Below are 16,964 nucleotides of genomic sequence, written 5' to 3' on the forward strand. Positions count from 1 at the left end.
TGGGATGAGTTTCTCTAGAGAACTAGAGCCTGTGAAGCGAATGGCCATTTGGAAGCACCAGCACTACCCAAAACCCAGCAGCTTTGCACACCAGCTGTAAGGCAGCGAGCGATCAGACCCTTCTGCCCGCCCCAATCACCTTCCTGAATGCCTTGTTGGAAAAAACGCCAGAAAGAACGTCTGCCAAGCATCCTCACTGGAAAGTATCCTATCCTTCCCTAGGCGTTCCTTAGCATCAGACCTGGGGACTTGTTTTTAAAGGAATGAACGGTTTTGGTAGTACGTATAACCGTATTTGCTGGGCCCCGTGGACAGCACACGTTCACCCTACACAGGTAAATGTCGGGAATGAGAGACATCAACCAGTTTCTGACTGCACTTGATTTAATGATTTCTTATCTCCTGCCGGAAAAGCAGAGCATGCCAGATGGACGCGTAAAGCGTACGGGCATATAACCTCATGTTTGTGGGTAGATGTGCACCCTCTTTCTTTTTTTAATTCTCCAAATGGCGGAGTCTTGCAGAATTACCAAGGCGAATGACACCTGGGGTCGGGGCTAGCAGATTCTGAAACGAACTTCATCCAACCCTCTACTAAGGTAGACAATACTACTACCACGAATAGAAGTGCAGGGCAGCAGGGTTATGAAAGCAGCTAGATGTTGTTTACATCAGTTGTCTTTGCAAGACAAGCTTTGACTAGCCTATACTTAGAAGTTTCCTTTGCCATTCTCCGATGTTTACAGTTGGAGAGTCAAGCTCTTCCAAGGAAAGATCAAAATACTGTAAAGATTTTAAGAAACTTTTTGGGTTTATGCTGACATGAAAAGGGGCTTTAAACAAAAGTTCTGCCCCTCAAAGGAGGGCCGCTCTAATTTCTTCCAGCTCTAGCCATGTCTTTGCCAAATGAGCAGTGGGTAGGATGCAATGGGTCTATGTCCTTTCCTTCCCCTAGAAGGGAAGGGGTAGCTGGCCGGTCTTGTCAAATCCCAGTATTCCTGGCGTGGGACCTGTTTGCGAAGGGAAAGGGAGGAGCAATCCCAAAGCCTCTCATGTGGGAATGCTTCAAGCCGCATGGCAGTGAAGCCCATCAAAATTCCTAAGTGCTCACTGAACGAGACATTGCGAGTTGGCCCTGTGCAGGGCTCTTGCTTTAGGAGGAAGGCAAATGCTGTTTACGCAACGCTCAAGATTTTCAGCTGAATCAGCGGTTTTCCTGGCAACAACTCTACCCTGGTCAACAGAATAAATATTGCTGTTAAACACCAGCAATGACGTTTCTGAGGCGGCATGTGCGTTCAACGCTGCCGCGGCCCCTCCTCCAGCTCTAGCACAGAAAAAGCACCGGGCAGCTCTCTGCACGCGTGCAAGACACAAAGCACACCCACCTTGAGCTTGTGCTCCTTCCTGTTGACGATGACGGCTGTGATTTGCTGGTCCATGAAGATGAGGATAGTCACCAGCAGTGCAGGGATGGCTGCTGCCATGTACACCCACCACGGGTTCCCTCCAAAAGGTGGGATAAACCAGCCCCTCTCGGGACTGGTTGGCTTTTAAGGGCAAGGAAAGGAAAGCTTGCATTAGAGCCACAATATGGGAGTGATGACATCCTAAATACACTTGTACTTCCAGCAACGAGGCTACAAACTTGAGGTTTGCGACAATTCCATCCTTCCCATTCACAGGAACAAAAGGTTCAAAGTACGGAGGCAGGATTTAGGACATTAATCAGCCAACCAAAATGCTGCTAATAAAAAGGGTATCATCTGAGTGAAACGGTCCTTTCCAGACAGCTGACTACTCTACTGTTTTGCGGGCAAGTCATTTTATACAGGGCAGAGGGGTGGAAAAGGGAACCTCTCCCAAAGGCCACCAAACAAGCCGGCAATGACGTACCTTGAATTCACTTGGCACAATGAGCTTTGGTGTGTCCACACCTACCAGGGCATCTATTCCACAGAAAATCAAAATGGACAAGATAATGGCAAAGTCACTGATGAGCTTCCGGGCCTGAAACAGAAGTCGATATCATAACAGTAGTTAGCACTATGAAACACCATTTCACCCAAGCTTTAGTTTCTATGTGATACTCCGGGCTTGCGTTTGGTGGCAATACAAGCTCATCAGTTCTTCTTTCATAGAAACAAAGGTGCGCATTGTCACGTCTGGTGCCATTTGCTTTATTGCGCTGTCTGAAAGCCAAACAATTAAGCCTAAATGCAAGTATGAAAACGAGCCTAAGCGAAAAGAAAACTGCTTTTGTAAGAAACTCCCACATGAATTCTTCAAGGCAGTCTCAGTGATGTTATGTTCGGCAGCAGCCAACAACCACTGGTACGGAGACCTAGTTCCTCTGCAGCAGCGTCTGAAGAGATTTTTCAGGATCAGCTTCCAATATTAACAGATATTGAACATTTACAAATAAAAACCTAAAAACCAAATTACTTTTTTAGACATATAAAGTATTGGCTCCCTCTGTCTGCCTTCTGATCTCTGCTTCTTACGGTCCACATATTCATGTTTTTCTATGCAGAGCCAGAGACTGTCTTTTTGACACGAGTCGAGCTTCTCGGGTTATCACAGGATTCCTAAGGTGCGTGTCTTGAACAAAAAAATACTGTGTTACCCCCACACTCCATTCTTTTAATATGACTGATTTTGCAATGCAGACTGAAAAAAAAGGGAACGTGAAGAAATAGTATTTCACACCAGACAATGGAAACAGTCATAAATGTCCCCTTAGAAGATGGGAAGACCCAAACTTCCACGACAGATGAGATGTTCTGTATGACTGGCAGAGCTCACCTTGTTTTCTGTTCAAGTAATAAATCAACCTAAACAGACAGGAAAACAAACTAGGCTTCTCAGCTAAATCCTCAACGTGTCCTATGAGTGCAACTCTACTGAAGTCATTGCAATACGACAATTTGAAGCCGCTGCTGGTCAGACCCCGAAATTGAACTGGGCAGGACCCACTGCGCTTGTCTGTAACTGCGTGATCTTTGCAGAGCTGTTGTTCCTTCCAGGTTTCCTGGGTTCACATGGTTACAGATAAATTGAGCCGCATTCCAGCCCGGATGGAATTTGTTTCCTTTTTATTAAAAAATAATAGAGGTTCAATTGTAACACAGCCGAACGGTAAACATCCATGCAGGGTAAATCCCCATGTGCTGGAATGCCAAAAATAGGGGGCAAGTCTCAGAGAGAAACATGGCTTTGGTAGACACGGAAACCACCAGCTCGCACGCGTGTCGTGGTAACTTCAGCTGGGGAGACGAAACAAGCAGATGCACCCGAGAGGTGCGTATAAGCTGGCTGTAAGTCGGAGCAAAATTGTTTAAATCAGTGCAGAGGTTTTTCAGGTCATCCTTATTTTGCATCTGATCCTCAGAGAAGAAAGGGAATTTCTGCTATAGGTCCCTATCGTGACAGGTAGACCAGACATGGACTGTAGTCGAGTTCAACATTTTTGCAGCGATTTCTGACTACTTCAAATGCTACGTGGTAACATCAGAGATGCGTCTCCGTTCTGTTCTATATGGACAGCTCGCTCACCCCGCTATTACTCAGATACAAAGCAAAGGGCTTCTTTTGTCCTCCCCAAATACTCCCTCTGTCAGAGCAGGGAGACTTCTGACATAATTAACAGCTCCTTTTGGTCGCTTGATCTCTGTGGAATGGCTGGGCATCCCACCCCAGAGCCAGTACACCACGTTAAGCTGTGCGTCTGACCCTGAAAATGCCCAGCTGAAACTATATATGCCTGAAGGATTTATTCTCATTTCTTAACGCTGATAAATGACATCATCGCGTATCTCACCTTGGAAGTGTTGTCGTCGGTACCTTTAAAATCGCTGCTGCATCCCCACGACAGCTTATGGCTCATTTTGGCTCTTCTGCTGCCTTACCCGTGCCCTCCCAGAAACACCGAGAGAGTGAAAGCTAAGCAATCCCAGCCATGCCTTGGTCAACCAGAACCATGCTTCTCAACCAATGCAACCTGCCTTCCCTGCAAAACATTTCTCCCGGTGTCAGACAGCTGTACCAAAAGGCAGGCTGACCTTTGCACTCTGAAAGAGGGTGAAAGGAGATACTTACGGTGGTTGGAAAATAGCGACTGGTCTTGAATTTCTTCAGGGCCATGGAGCAGGTGTAAGTGCCGAAAAAGAGGATGAAAGACATGAGGGTGATGTCAGGGACATAGTCACAGTTGTTGCCCACAAGTCGTCCTCCGTATTTCAAGCACTCCTTCGTTGTCAGAGATGACCAGTCAATGGTGGTGTTGTACTGCAGAAAAAAAAAAAAAAAGAGAACGCTTCCATAAAGCTGTGCTCATGCAAACACTGCTCACGCCAGGACAGGAACGGGGACAGAGCATCAGGAAAAGTACTGGGAGGAAAAGGGAGGCACGGAGCAGAGGCTGTGCTTGTGCGCAGGCGGAATGGATTTTAACCCAGACAGATGACGGTATTACCTGGGAACTGAGGACAGGCCAGGCCTCAGAAAGAAGACCGAGATCTTTTGACCTCTGCTGTGGTCTGCCAGACACGCTCTGTATTTTCTCCAGCGGAAAGGCAATGTTGGAAACCTCACGCAGAAGCTGGAGCGGCCTGAGGCCACCTCTACATCCGCTCCCCACTGCCCCTTCACTGCAACCAGCACCAAACCCAAACCTGCTTCTCTCGGATCAAGACCAGCACCGTTTCCGCAGCAGAAAATCTCCCTCCTTGCCCTTTCTAGAAACAAGGCTTGAGCTCGCCTAGTGCCCACCGGTGTCAGGAGGCTTCCGCACACAGGGCGCCGTGCCACGCTGCAGTCACCGGGTGTTCTGATGTGCTCTGAGCACCTCTACCACACAGTGCCAATTGCCCTGGGCTAAAGGACGGGGTGCTACGCTGCTGCAGGCTGCGTAACCGTGCACAGGACGCAGCCCTGCTGCTGAACGAGCTGATCTGGTCTTGCGGTGCACACAGAGTTCAGCTCTGGGCTCCTGTGTATCTTGTAAAAGGCACCAGTTTATCAGTGCCTGCAGAATGCCGGACATGCAGAGAACAAGCTGGCGGATACTGTAAATATTCAACGTTCACTGTGCTCCTCCACACAGCTGGATTGACCAAAATCCCCTCTGTTTTACAGACAAGCAGTCAGAAGGATGCTGCGGTTCAGCTTCCCTCTCTGCTACGCCCCTGCAGAGCCAGCGCGCCGCAGCCTGGAGGTGCTCATTTCCAGCCCTCCCAGAGGCAGCCAACTCGGATGCTCCGGGACCGCAGCCAGCCGACGGAGGCAGGGCAGTGAAGAAGGCAAGGAGCACACGAGGTACAGCCTGGCCATCGGGAACCCTCGCTTCTATTTCGCCACCCTGCGAACGACCCCCTTGGGGACCGTGGGCAATGCTCTTGCCTTCAGGTCCGCGTCTCGTGCTCCTAGTGCCTGCAGACCGTGCCCAGCTCAGAAACCATTCCCTTTCCTGCTGGGCCACTTGATGCCACACAACAGTGGCCACCAGATGGAAAGAAACACAGACAGGTAGGATCTGTATTCTTCAGCAGAAAGTTGATATTCCGTCTCTCAACTTACTTCCCCGGCATCAAACACAAACCTATCTGACCCCATCAAGCTCCATTTCTTTCTCCTCATCATCCAAAGCTCACCGCTGGAGTGAAATGTGGAAAAGCCAGGGTTAGCTAGAGAAAAATCAAAGAACGGGGTGGAAACATGACCTTCCAAAGGAAGGGCTGGCCACACCACTCCTACCATTACAGCCTGACTAATCCCCCGGGAGAACCATTTGCATCCTGCCAATGCACACAGATCAGACTGCAAGAAAGCGGCTGCCATTAGCGAGTAATTAGCATTATCAAATTGCGCACAGGAAATCCTTGGAGGATCAAGCGAGCATGCCAAAAGGAGCAGCATCACACTTCCACAGCGTCAGGGGCAACGGGGGGAGCGTCAGCCCCAGGGTTTTTCTTCAAGTCCTGATGTCCTGATCCATTGGCACGGCCCAGCAGAAACCCACGGCACTTGCAGGCTTCACAGACCACGTAATCCCTGCCCTCCCAAAGGGCACTCACCGTCTCAGTAGAGGAATAGAACAGCTCATCGGCTGGCAACACCATTGTCCCGTTATTGAACGAGCTATTCACTGCAAGAGAGGACAGAAGAAGGGAATACCGTGAGCGTGGTGCCGAAACGGCTAGGAAGGAAAGCACATTTCAACTATTAAATCATTTGTTAACTCCATCGAACCGTGCGCAATCTCTTTGCTCCAGTAAAGTGAGTCAAAAGGATTGTTTCGGAGTGACTCAAAAGCAGCGGTCATCAATCATTTAAAAAATGGGAAGAAAAGGCTAAGTGAAACATAATTCAAACCTAACTGGCGTTTTTTTGGAGTTCACTGTAAAAACAAAAATATAGAAAAAACCAGACAGACAATATAGTGTTTCATGGTTTGGCAATATTTTTCTAATGATTTCTGGATTAAATAAATATCCACAGAACACTCCTAATTATTCATTTAAAATTAGTGCACAACCCCAAAGATATCCACAAAATCAAAATGCATTTCAAAATCCAGCACAAACACATGTTTTGAGTTAAAAAGATAGAGAGTAATTGACATCAACAGGACGGAGATGATTTCTTTGAAAAAGAGGGCAGCACCCCCTGTGACAATGATACATGTTTTCCTTTTGTTTCCATGGGATTAGAAGGCATTTATTTGAAATTTCATTTAGAAGCGCAATCCTTCCCTGAAAGCAGGCTTGTCAACTACATCCTCATGTCTTATTTAGGTTTTGCATGTACTTTTATGCCTGATAAGAGTATTTTAAGTTGTACTAAAAGATTGCATAGCTCACATTTGTTTAGCTGGAGAAAGAGTACGTGCATTTGGCTTTTACGCTCCTGAAATCATAGAATCATAGAATAGAATCATCGAATCGTTTAGGTTGGAAAAGCCCTTTAAGATCATCCAGCCCAACCATCAACCTACACTACCAAGTCTACTCTAAGCCAATCAAGGGTAGACCAGACTGAACCATGTCCCAAAGTGCCACCTCTGCCCGTTTTTTGAACACCTCCAGGGATGGTGACTCCCCCACCTCTCTGGGCAGCCTGTTCCAATTCTTGACTACCCTTTCTGTAAAGAAAATTTTCCTAATATCCAACCTAAACCTCCCCTGGCGCAGCTTGAGCCCATTTCCTCTCGTCCTATCGCTAACTATGTGGGAGAAGAGCCCAACACCCACCTCAGTACACCCTCCTGTCAGGGAGTTGTAGAGAGTGATAAGGTCTCCCCATGTTAGGGTCTAAATAAGTGGCAGGACATCTTTATACGTAGGCAATCTGTCCCGGGCCCTTAAGCGGGATCTCACGACTCTCGTTGCTGTGCCCCGCAGCATTAGTGCAGATTTTGCCGCCAGCACCTCCCTCGCGATGGCAGGGATGTGCCTGCGCGTCCCGAGCGGGCAGCCTGCTCCTTCGCCCTGCCGGCAGAAACTGTGCCCAGCTGCAAGCCTTGCTTTAGCGTGGACTTGGTGGTGTGGGTTAATGGTTGGACTGGATGATCTTGGAGGTCTTTTCCAACCTAAACGATTCGATGATTCTATTTGATGATTCTATAAGCCCTGCTGCGAGGAGGGAGCTGAGCCTGTCAAACGATGCAACCGCTTTACGTTCTTTTTCCAGCATCTCCGATCGCATGCAAACCCTCTTGGTAGGCTTGACAGATGGGGTAAAAGGCCTTTTGGATGGAGCAGCTCCTCCGCTCTGAGCAGAAACAGAAGGCGGCCAGTTCAACAAAGCTCTTCACGCTGTCCCATCAGTACCCAAAAACTGCACGGAGCAGAGAGCAGCAAGTTGCAATCTTCTAGACCCCCCCGGTCCCCTCCGCTGCGGCTGTTGAGCCCCCTCGGCGTTCAAGCACGCTGCCCCGATGCTTCGCTTTTGGCTCAACGCTTGCTACGTGGACGCTATCGCTCCCGCAAGCAGATGGAGCGTGGGTCTGGCTGCTGGTTTTGCCTTTTAACTTCTTGAGGCACGCTATAAACCGGTGCGTGTTAGCTCCGAGACGCAGACTGGAGGTGCAAGGATCAAAGGGAAGTCCCCGCTAAGTAATCATTGCCAGAGCGCACATAAATCCCGCCGGTGATTTCAAAGGCAACATTTTAAGGTCCTGCGGAAAGCGCGGCGGGGCTGGCGAGATGCTGCTCCCCGGCTTCCCCAGGGCCCTGCAAGCGGGAGCACGGGCAGAGCCCAGTGCAGAAACGCCGCAAGGCAAGCTACGGGCTGATGCTAAAACTCTGGAGGCAAATCTTAATGACGCAGAGACGAAAACCAACAGTAAAAAGCCTGAATGGGAGTCTGGAGGAAGAAGAGCCAGCTTACACCTGTGGCGTGACAAAAAGCAATGAAGCTCTACCTCCACTTACTTTGGGAAAAAAACCCCAAACAAATCTCCCCGCCTCGCCAGCACAATCCCCGACAGCTTACCCACCTCGGCTTACAGCACGCCAGCAGCAGCAGACATTATCCGCGCTAGAGGAAAATCCCTGGGAAGACAGCACCTGCTGCCGCATTACGCTTCGTTTCCCAGAACCAGGCATCCCCTTTTGCCCATCCGCCACGTGCGTTTTTATCCCATTTTGGAAACTTTCTCTCATGCATTAGGAACTTCCAGGGAGAAAATGTTAGCCTAAAGGGTAACTGATGTCCTAATGCTCTCTTGGTATCTGCTTACACAACCCGCTGCTGCAAGACCTGACGGTCCTGAGCTTTGTTTCCAAGACCTTCGCTATGCTGCTGGCATCGCAGCCGCTGGGATCGCAGCTTGCTTTGGCTTCAGTTCACATCTCCTCGCTTATCTCATGCTGCGCCACCCCCCTCCCCTTTCCCTGAGCCCCCCTGGTCCGGGGACACCGTGCGGAGCCGCCAGCCAGTATCCCAGAAGCGCGACGACGATATTCTGCCTCCACTTTGCCATCTGAGACAGGGCTTTACAAAAGGCGCAGGACACGGAGGGTAAGGCCACTTGGGTTTAGCGACCCAGCGCTGCAGACTGACTCTCCTCGCTCGCTACTTTGCTGCTGATTTACTGTTGCGTGGTAAGAGAGGAAAACCTCCCCTGCGGCTGTGATGAGCAGCTGATGTGGCAACCTGTTTATTTAAAGAGCAGGAATTAAACCTGCATTGTCTTTTGCTGACAGATGCTCTCTGGGTTTATGCAGACACAGCTACAGACACACGCACATATCGGTGTACGTCAGACCTGTGAAAATCCAAACCGGTCAGTGTCGCGACGGACGTGCTAGCAGCTATGTAACTTGTTCCTCTGGAAAATTCCTTGCTTCTGCGCATCAAATCCACCGTGGGAGGACGTGCCGCCGCGCAAGGGATGAGAACAGCCGAAGGACCCAGCTAGCGGCACTTGTTCCGCCAAGACTGTAACCCCAGCGCTCGCTGCTTTACACACAGAAGCCTCAAATTAATCTTTGAGCTTGTCCTGGACCGAGTTTTAAATACGGGATCACTCTGTTAGCTGCTCCGTTCCCAGACAGCTTGCTGTTTCCAAGTCTTCTCCCTCAATTTCGGCAGCTTCTGAAGCGCTGGCCTTCGTGCCCGAGGTGCCGCAGACTCGGGCAGAGCTGTGCTGGAGAGCTTGGTGTGGCTGGAGCTCAGCGGGTTACCTGGACAGATTGCTGTCAGCACCTCCAGCACTACCTGCTCACTCCTCCTAGTCAAGGTTTATTCAACGCTCCTTGAAAAACTCAGGAAGGAGCGTTTGGAGATGATGACGATAAGGTCACCTTTACCCTCCGAAACAATCACCTGGCCAAGAGGCAAATCAGATGCGAAGAGAACCGTGGCGGCGAGGGTTTGCAAAATTTTATCAAACCACACCTGCCGACCCTCCGCCCGCTTGCTTACAAAGGTAAAGACCAGCACTGTATTTCCAGGCACAAACCTCTTAGGAAGTAACGTGTGGGCTTCTGCCGCACGCTCCGTTTCCTCCGCGCATTCCAAGTGTACCACCACGCTTGTCCTGGGCACTGGGTCTGGGCCGTAGGCGTTCAGATGGGAAGCGGAGACTTTTGATTTGGCATTGACCGTTCCCCATCCTCCTAACTCCAAAAAAGAAAACACCCTGCCATTCAACTAACATCCAAGCGCGTGCAGAGATCCTACATTTATTAACTAACGTACGCACACAGCTCCTAGGCATCCCGTTCCTGATACCCGCTGCACAGAGGCAGCTCGCAGCAACCACAAGCTTTTCCTGTTGGACAGGTATGTCGAGATAATCTGCAGTTGACTTTGAGCACAAACCAAGTTTCTTGCTCACTCCTCATTGTTTGAAAGACCCTAGGAGTGGTCACAGCTTCCCTAATGGTACGAGCCAGTGTCCTTCTGTTTGTACTTGGGTTTTGTAACCTTTTGTTCCCGGCTGCGTTGCCAGATCTATACGTATGCTGGCTATACCTGCCTCGCAGCCCACACACTAGTGATACGCCGAACCGTTGGCTATACTTCTCTTCTGCTCTACCGAGGAACCGTTTCTGCTTTTCCAGGAGGTGGGAAACCACCCACGTTTGGGTAGCACCCTGAATAAATCCAGCTCCTGCACTTGACAAAATGGCACAAGGACACAAGGGTACAGGGACAGCTTTTCCGCTGGTAGCGGTGCTCACCGAGGAGTCCCAGGAAGGGCGGCTCTAAAGACATTCCGGTTGGCACGTAGGGCGAAATCCACCCCTCAGCCTCAAAATAAGGCTAAGAGAGGATATGTGTAGACAACGGCTAAAGGAGGATTAATGTACCTGTTGATTAGCTGGACTGCAGCACAACAGATAAAGAAAGCAAATGCAATCTCCTATCCGCAAATCGGAGAGCTAATTAAACACTCTCTTACCTGGATCTAATGGTTCACAGGCACAAGAGTAATGCGTGATATAGTCCACCTTGAACTCGGAGTTGATCGGGTAATGGTCGGCCAGCTTGATCATCTTCTTGAAAGCATCGTAAATGAAGATGAAGCTAATCAGGGAGGAAAAACCTTCTTCGGTGAAGCGGGTGAAGTACTTGACCAGGAAGCTGGCATCGGTAGCCACGAGAATGAGACACTGGAAGGCTGACCAAAGGCCGATCCAGAGACGAAACTCCAGGTAGTCAAAATCATTGTCTCTGCAACAAGACAGGGGCGGCAGGAGGGGAAAGAAATATCGGGGTTAGATAAATCCACACAGGACCGTGACTTCCCAGTGAGAAGTGGTGAACGCACAGCCTCTGGGACCCGTGCTCGTTTAGACTCAACGAGAGCGTTCCCAAGAGCTGAGCTCTCTGTTTGCAGCCAGCCAACTCCACAAATGCATGCGGTGCAGTTTAATAGCCGAGGTGGCAGAAAAGCATGCAGAAGTGATCGGTCTTGCTTACGCCTCCACTAATAAATGTTACCAGCGAATTCAAGCTCTTTCTAGGCTTCCCAGTAAAAATCCTCCCTTGGCAAACAGGCGCAGAGCTGTAAAGGCCCAAACACCCAGCTGTCCAGACCAAGAGCAGCTCAACGCCAACAGCTTTCCACCAGCTGAAGACGTAACCGCAGCTTAAAAATTGCCTTCAGAAAAGCCATCTCCTGCCAAGCCTCGCACTCAGGAGCTGGTGTTTCCATCTCTCGGGTCCTTGTGCGATTTGCAGGAATCAAAACATCAGCAGGAGAAGATCAAGAAGCGCAAAGCAGAAGACGACGAACCCTGGTGCCAGGATGTGGCAGGCTGTAGAGAACAATGGAGCGAACGGCATCGTTCCTTCCTGGGAAGTTAGTTTGCCCCCTGTTTGCTGCTGGGGGCTGCCGTGCCCTGACGGTGCAGAGACCAAAGGCAGGCTTTTAGGACCGAACAAACGTGGAAAGGGAACACCAGAGCGGATAAGGGCCTGCCGGGGAGGTTCCTGCCTGCTCTGGGGAAGGGGGCGGCGGGGCTGGCAGCCCCAGCCAGCTGGTCTTCCCTGGAAGCCAGGAGCTCTGCAGTGCTGAAGGACAGAGGAGGAAGGGCAGTTTCTGTGGAAAGTCTCGGTGCAAGGTCTCTAACAGCATCGCAAAGCTCTGGGGAGGGGACGGGGCCCAGGAGTTTATCCCTTCCTTCCCCCAACTACATCAAGTGTTGTAAGAAAAACTGAACGTCTCTCCTTGCGAGCCTGCCTTTCAATAAAAAGCAGCAAAAGCCGCCTTCAAGATACCTTAGGAATGCAGGCTACACCAGATAACCACCCCCAGCTCTAAAACGTAAGAGCAGAAAAGCCTCTTTGAGTGCCTCTCCAAGGCAGGAGGGAGGAGGAGATTGCTGGATCGCCTGCAGCACAGCCCCTCCAGGCCTCTTTGTGCCGAGAGGGCAGGCGCGGGCCAGCACCAGCTCCTCCAGAGAACCACGCGTGCCTGGGCGAGGGCTTAGCTCCTGCTGCCAGGGGTGGTTTCAGCTCCGCGGCAAAACACTTGGTAGGGTGCTTGCAACCTGGCTGTCGGGGTTCGGCCCCAGGCAGCAGCTCAGCACCACGCAGCCGCTCGCTCACTGCCCCTGCCCCGGTGGGATAGGGGAGAGAATCGGAGGAGTGAGAGTGAGAAACACTCCTGGGCTGAGATAAGAACAGTTTAAGAATTGAAATAAAGTAAAATAGTAATACTAACAATATAATAATAACAATATCCAAAGCAAGTGATGCCCAATGCAGTTGCTCACCACCCGCCGACCGATGCCCAGCCAGTTCCCGAGCAGCGATCGCTGCTCCCCGGCCAACCCCCCCAGTTTCCATACTGCCCATGACGCCGTATGGTATGGAATGGCCCTTGGGGCAGTTGGGATCAACTCTCCTGGCTGTGCCCCCTCCCAGCTTCTTGTGCCCCTGGCAGAGCAGGGGAAGCTGAAAAGTCCTTGACTGGCATAAGCAGCGCTGAGCAACAACTAAACCATCAGTGTGTTATCAGCATTCTTCTCCTACTAAATCCAAAACACAGCACTGTGCCTGCTACTAGGAAGAAAATTAACTCTATCCCAGCCGAAACCAGGACACTGGCAAAACCGGATGCCTTCAGAGCTGGCTGAAGTCCCACCATTTACTCAAGTCCCCGCTGCCGATGGACTCCCTCAAACCGTGCATTGTAATAGTGAAAAACGTCCTTGCATCTCCCACGTGCCTGTTTTTACAGGCTATTTCCAGGCAGACACGGTGTGCTGTTACACACCTCTACCCTTCGTCAGCATTCGCCCGCAGGCGGCAAACTTGGCAGCAATTTTGCACGGCGCACCCCAAGCCCCTACCCCAACCAGCAGCAGAAACCCTGGCCAGCGGAGGGGCTCGAGGGCAATTTTCTAGTGCGTGGTATAAAAGCGCAGAGTAGAGCACCTCAAGCCGGGGGAACTGCAACCTTGTGATTGTAAAATGGGAGGAAAGACTGCAGCCCAGGCAGGGTGCCAGTTAAAGGCTTGCTGCTGGGCAGCGTCGTGCGCTTCCGCAAGGATCCTGGGTGGGACGTCAGGTAGGCTCGGACAGGGTCAGGCACGTGCACTCCAACCAAGTCTCTGCAAAGCTTTCTCCTTATCGTAGGCAAACATCTCAGGGAGAGGCGCAGCCTTCTCACACTGAGAGCTTGACCTGGGAGAAGGGTAAGGAGCAAGGAAGAAACAAAGTGATGGTTTAGAAAAAGAGAAAGGGGGAAAAAAAAATTAATAGAAAACCCCAGTGACAGCTCTCTGAAATATCAGGAGTAGGTGCCTCGGAGAGCAGGAGCTGCCATCCATCTGACCGAGTGTGGAGAAGACGGCTGGCAGAAACCCAGATGGCATCCTGACTGCACACCACTGAAGACCTTCAAAAGGTTTTAAACTATTTTTTTTTTTTTTAAATTTTTTTACCCCTCAAAGTGCTGCAGCACTTCTGAAGCTCACAGAGCAAATGAAAAAGCACAGGACATCTCACATACCCAATACAGCACGCTAAGTACTTCTGCCGTGATTAATTTTCCTTCTGAGGTCGCTGGAAGGGAAACTTTCCCAACTTTTGTGGCTGGAAGGCAGAAGGGCTGGGGTCCTGCTTTCCCGGGGAGCCCAGTGCCTCGCTTCCCGCTGTTTCCAGCTCACAAAGCCAGACTCGTTTCACAACGTGCATCCGAAAGACTCTGCACGGGAGCAGAGTCGGGATGCAAGTTGACCCAGGGTGTCCCATAGCATCGACCCACTCTGCCAGCAACGTGGCGAACGCCGCTCCTGCGGGCACCCAAAGCTTAGATGCACGGCGGGGTACGTGAGGTATTTTTTAGATATCCCTCCATATACACACACACGCAGAGTCAAACTTTAAAGGAATCAGTAGATGGGAAGGAAGTCTTCCTAATTTTGCTCCCAGCAGGGAACAGGGTGTTGTGAATATGAACAATCACAAATGCGTTATTGAAAAATCACAGTACTTGACTCCAATTTCCTTGTGAGAAAGACTGCCTCGAAAAATCCTGCCATTCTGCCCCAGCAGGTTGTTAGGACAATAGCTTTTATAATGATCACCTCCCCCTCGGGTTAAAAATAACCACCTTCTCCCTCCCAAAACAGTACAAAGTGTTTTTCCATCTCGCTTTTTTCCTTCTGCGCGCTGCACCTGGGCTATGACCTGCCCGCCAGATGCAAACAGCCACAGCACGTCTATTCCTGATTGCATGCATTTAGTCCGGTCGAAGAAAGAAAAGAAAGGTGCCCCCTCCTCTTGCTCTGCTGCGGAGCTCTCGCCAGTCCGCAGCTTCCAGTTTCCCTCCCCGGGCTAGTCTAATTTTCTGTCCCTTTTTTCTAGCCTCCATCCCTCCCTGCCTACGCTCCAGTGGGGGGAAGAGACAGGCTCAAAGCCCACCTCCTCTGCCCCTCTTCGGCAGGACTTGCAGACCGTGCCGAGGAGAGCGGCAGTCCCAGGGCTGGGCAGGAGGCGACTGCGTTGCATTTGAAGGAGCCGGCGGTCCCTCCGTGGCATCCTTGGCTCCAAGATGAACTTCTCCCCGGCTTGGCATGAATACGGCTCCGTCGAATGGCAGTCAGAGCGCGCTGCGAGGCCGTGCAGGCTTCGAACCCATCAGTACTGATTATAAAATAACACCAACTTTGACCACGCGGCAGGAGAATCGGACCCTGCCCGTTTCATCCCGCCCTGCACTACTTCCACAGGCACGGCTCACGCTGCCACGAGTATTATCGAGTTAAGTGGCCAAATGAAATCATCGCACTCCAAAAGAGTCCAGCGTAGCACTGCGCATGTGGGATCACAGGTAGGTATACTGTCTGCCTTAGCAGAAGCTCCGTACCTCAAAAGACTTCTCCAACGTGTAGGGTATTCACAGGTAAGACGTGATTCTATGCTCTCAATAATTTCCGAGTAACTGCCCACAGAGATTAACTATAATGAGGAAGGAGATACAACTGAACAACCAAACATGCACGTCTCCTGCCTTACTGCAACCTGCAGCCATGTTCAGCTTAATAATTCAATAGACCTCTTCTAAAAATAACCCACCGACGGCCAAAGAGCTGTTCCACATCACAGGCGACTGCTTCTGAAAGAAAGCCTAGTAACGCCTCAGCTCCAAAAGCTCTTGGGTTTCTGTATGAAAACGCAAGCCTTTCCCAACTTGCAATGCCGTGAACACTCCCTGATGGGGGAAGGGAGGGCTACAAGCGATTCGGGGCATTTCCTGTACAACCTAAAATGATCTCCTTGCAAAACGCCCTCCAAAGCATTAGCAGTCCTACGTGTAAAATCATCAACGAATATACACTTAAAATCCCCAATAAATATGCTGAGTCCTTCAGAGAGTCTCATTATATTTTGCCAGCGCTGTAGATGTGGGAACAGTCAATGAGAACACCTAACAAAATGGGCTCCCTTTAGCTCCGAGTGTCAGCTATCGTCACCGCATCAACGTTAACATGGTGGGGAGGGAGCAGAACCTCTTTATACCAGTTAAAAGTTAAAAAAACCCCAAGAACATTTAATGCAGCAAAGCTCCACCAAGGAATTCTGGGGACAAACAGAGATCGACAGCTGTTTCTGTCATAGGCACTTTTGCTTTTGTAAGTAAGAGTGACTATTTCAAATGAGTACTGATTTAAGGACAAATTTTTGGTAACCTTGAGACCTGCGGGATTTTGTTAGTGAAATCACCAAGAGCTGCATTCCTTTCTTTGCTCCTACGGGAAAGGCACAGCAGCCAGGGAAACACGTGCAGCGGCAGGGGAGGAACAGCAGACTGGCTGTCACTAGCGCAAACTTCTCATCCAGCATAGACTTGGCCAAGAGTTTCCAAGAGGCCCCAAGGAGATACGTACCCACGCACCGGGCAGCACTCTGGGACATGCGTGCCTGTGAAAATCCCCGATGTGATTGCTCTGCAATCTCAACAAGGAACAAAGAGACGCTTCATTTCATGCACCAAATCCCCTCCTTCCCCACCGCCAGCCACCTCATTCCCTAGCTAGTATTTCATTAGTGTGAGACGTTCCTCCCCTCCCTCCCTCCTCCACCCTTGTACTTACTTGCTGAAATTAAAGAGAAGCCGTTCAAAGACAAGGACAGGTCCTGTGCTGCTCAAAATTGTGAGTGGCTGACCAGCAAAAAGGCAAAATATCGCACCGGTGACTGCTGTGCCCAGAAAGCTCTCCAACACGCCCTACGGTAGACATAGGAGAGAAGTGAGTTCTACTGAATAACCCCTTCTATTAGCGCTGTTCCAAGAAAATGAGTGGTTACATCAGTGACCGGTCGCGTGCTGTATGCCGATATGTCCAAGACATATCTAAGGGAAGACCATCTTCTGCCCTCTCCTGCAGCTGCACACAAAGATGTGTTTGCCCCACACAATTCACAGTTACTCAGGATAACCACCAACCCCCCCTTGTTATTTCTGAGGCCCAGAGTTTAGTAACACTACATTGTATTTGGTA

General features: G+C 50.4%; 1 protein-coding gene across 1 annotated transcript in view; it reads right to left on the minus strand.

The window, feature by feature from the left end:
- Positions 1 to 16,964, minus strand: part of SLC4A4 (solute carrier family 4 member 4) — a 168,104-nt gene that overhangs the window by 20,290 nt on the left and 130,850 nt on the right. Inside the window, exons 12-17 of the mRNA XM_075709210.1 lie at positions 16,557 to 16,690; positions 10,910 to 11,181; positions 6,075 to 6,145; positions 4,099 to 4,287; positions 1,897 to 2,010; positions 1,389 to 1,550 (exon numbers count right to left, since the gene is read on the minus strand). Of these exons, the coding sequence (XP_075565325.1) occupies positions 1,389 to 1,550; positions 1,897 to 2,010; positions 4,099 to 4,287; positions 6,075 to 6,145; positions 10,910 to 11,181; positions 16,557 to 16,690 (942 nt within the window). The remainder of the gene's footprint in view (positions 1 to 1,388; positions 1,551 to 1,896; positions 2,011 to 4,098; positions 4,288 to 6,074; positions 6,146 to 10,909; positions 11,182 to 16,556; positions 16,691 to 16,964) is intronic.

The sequence above is a fragment of the Pelecanus crispus genome, chromosome 4 (genome assembly GCF_030463565.1).
Source record: "Pelecanus crispus isolate bPelCri1 chromosome 4, bPelCri1.pri, whole genome shotgun sequence".
NCBI lineage: Eukaryota > Metazoa > Chordata > Aves > Pelecaniformes > Pelecanidae > Pelecanus > Pelecanus crispus.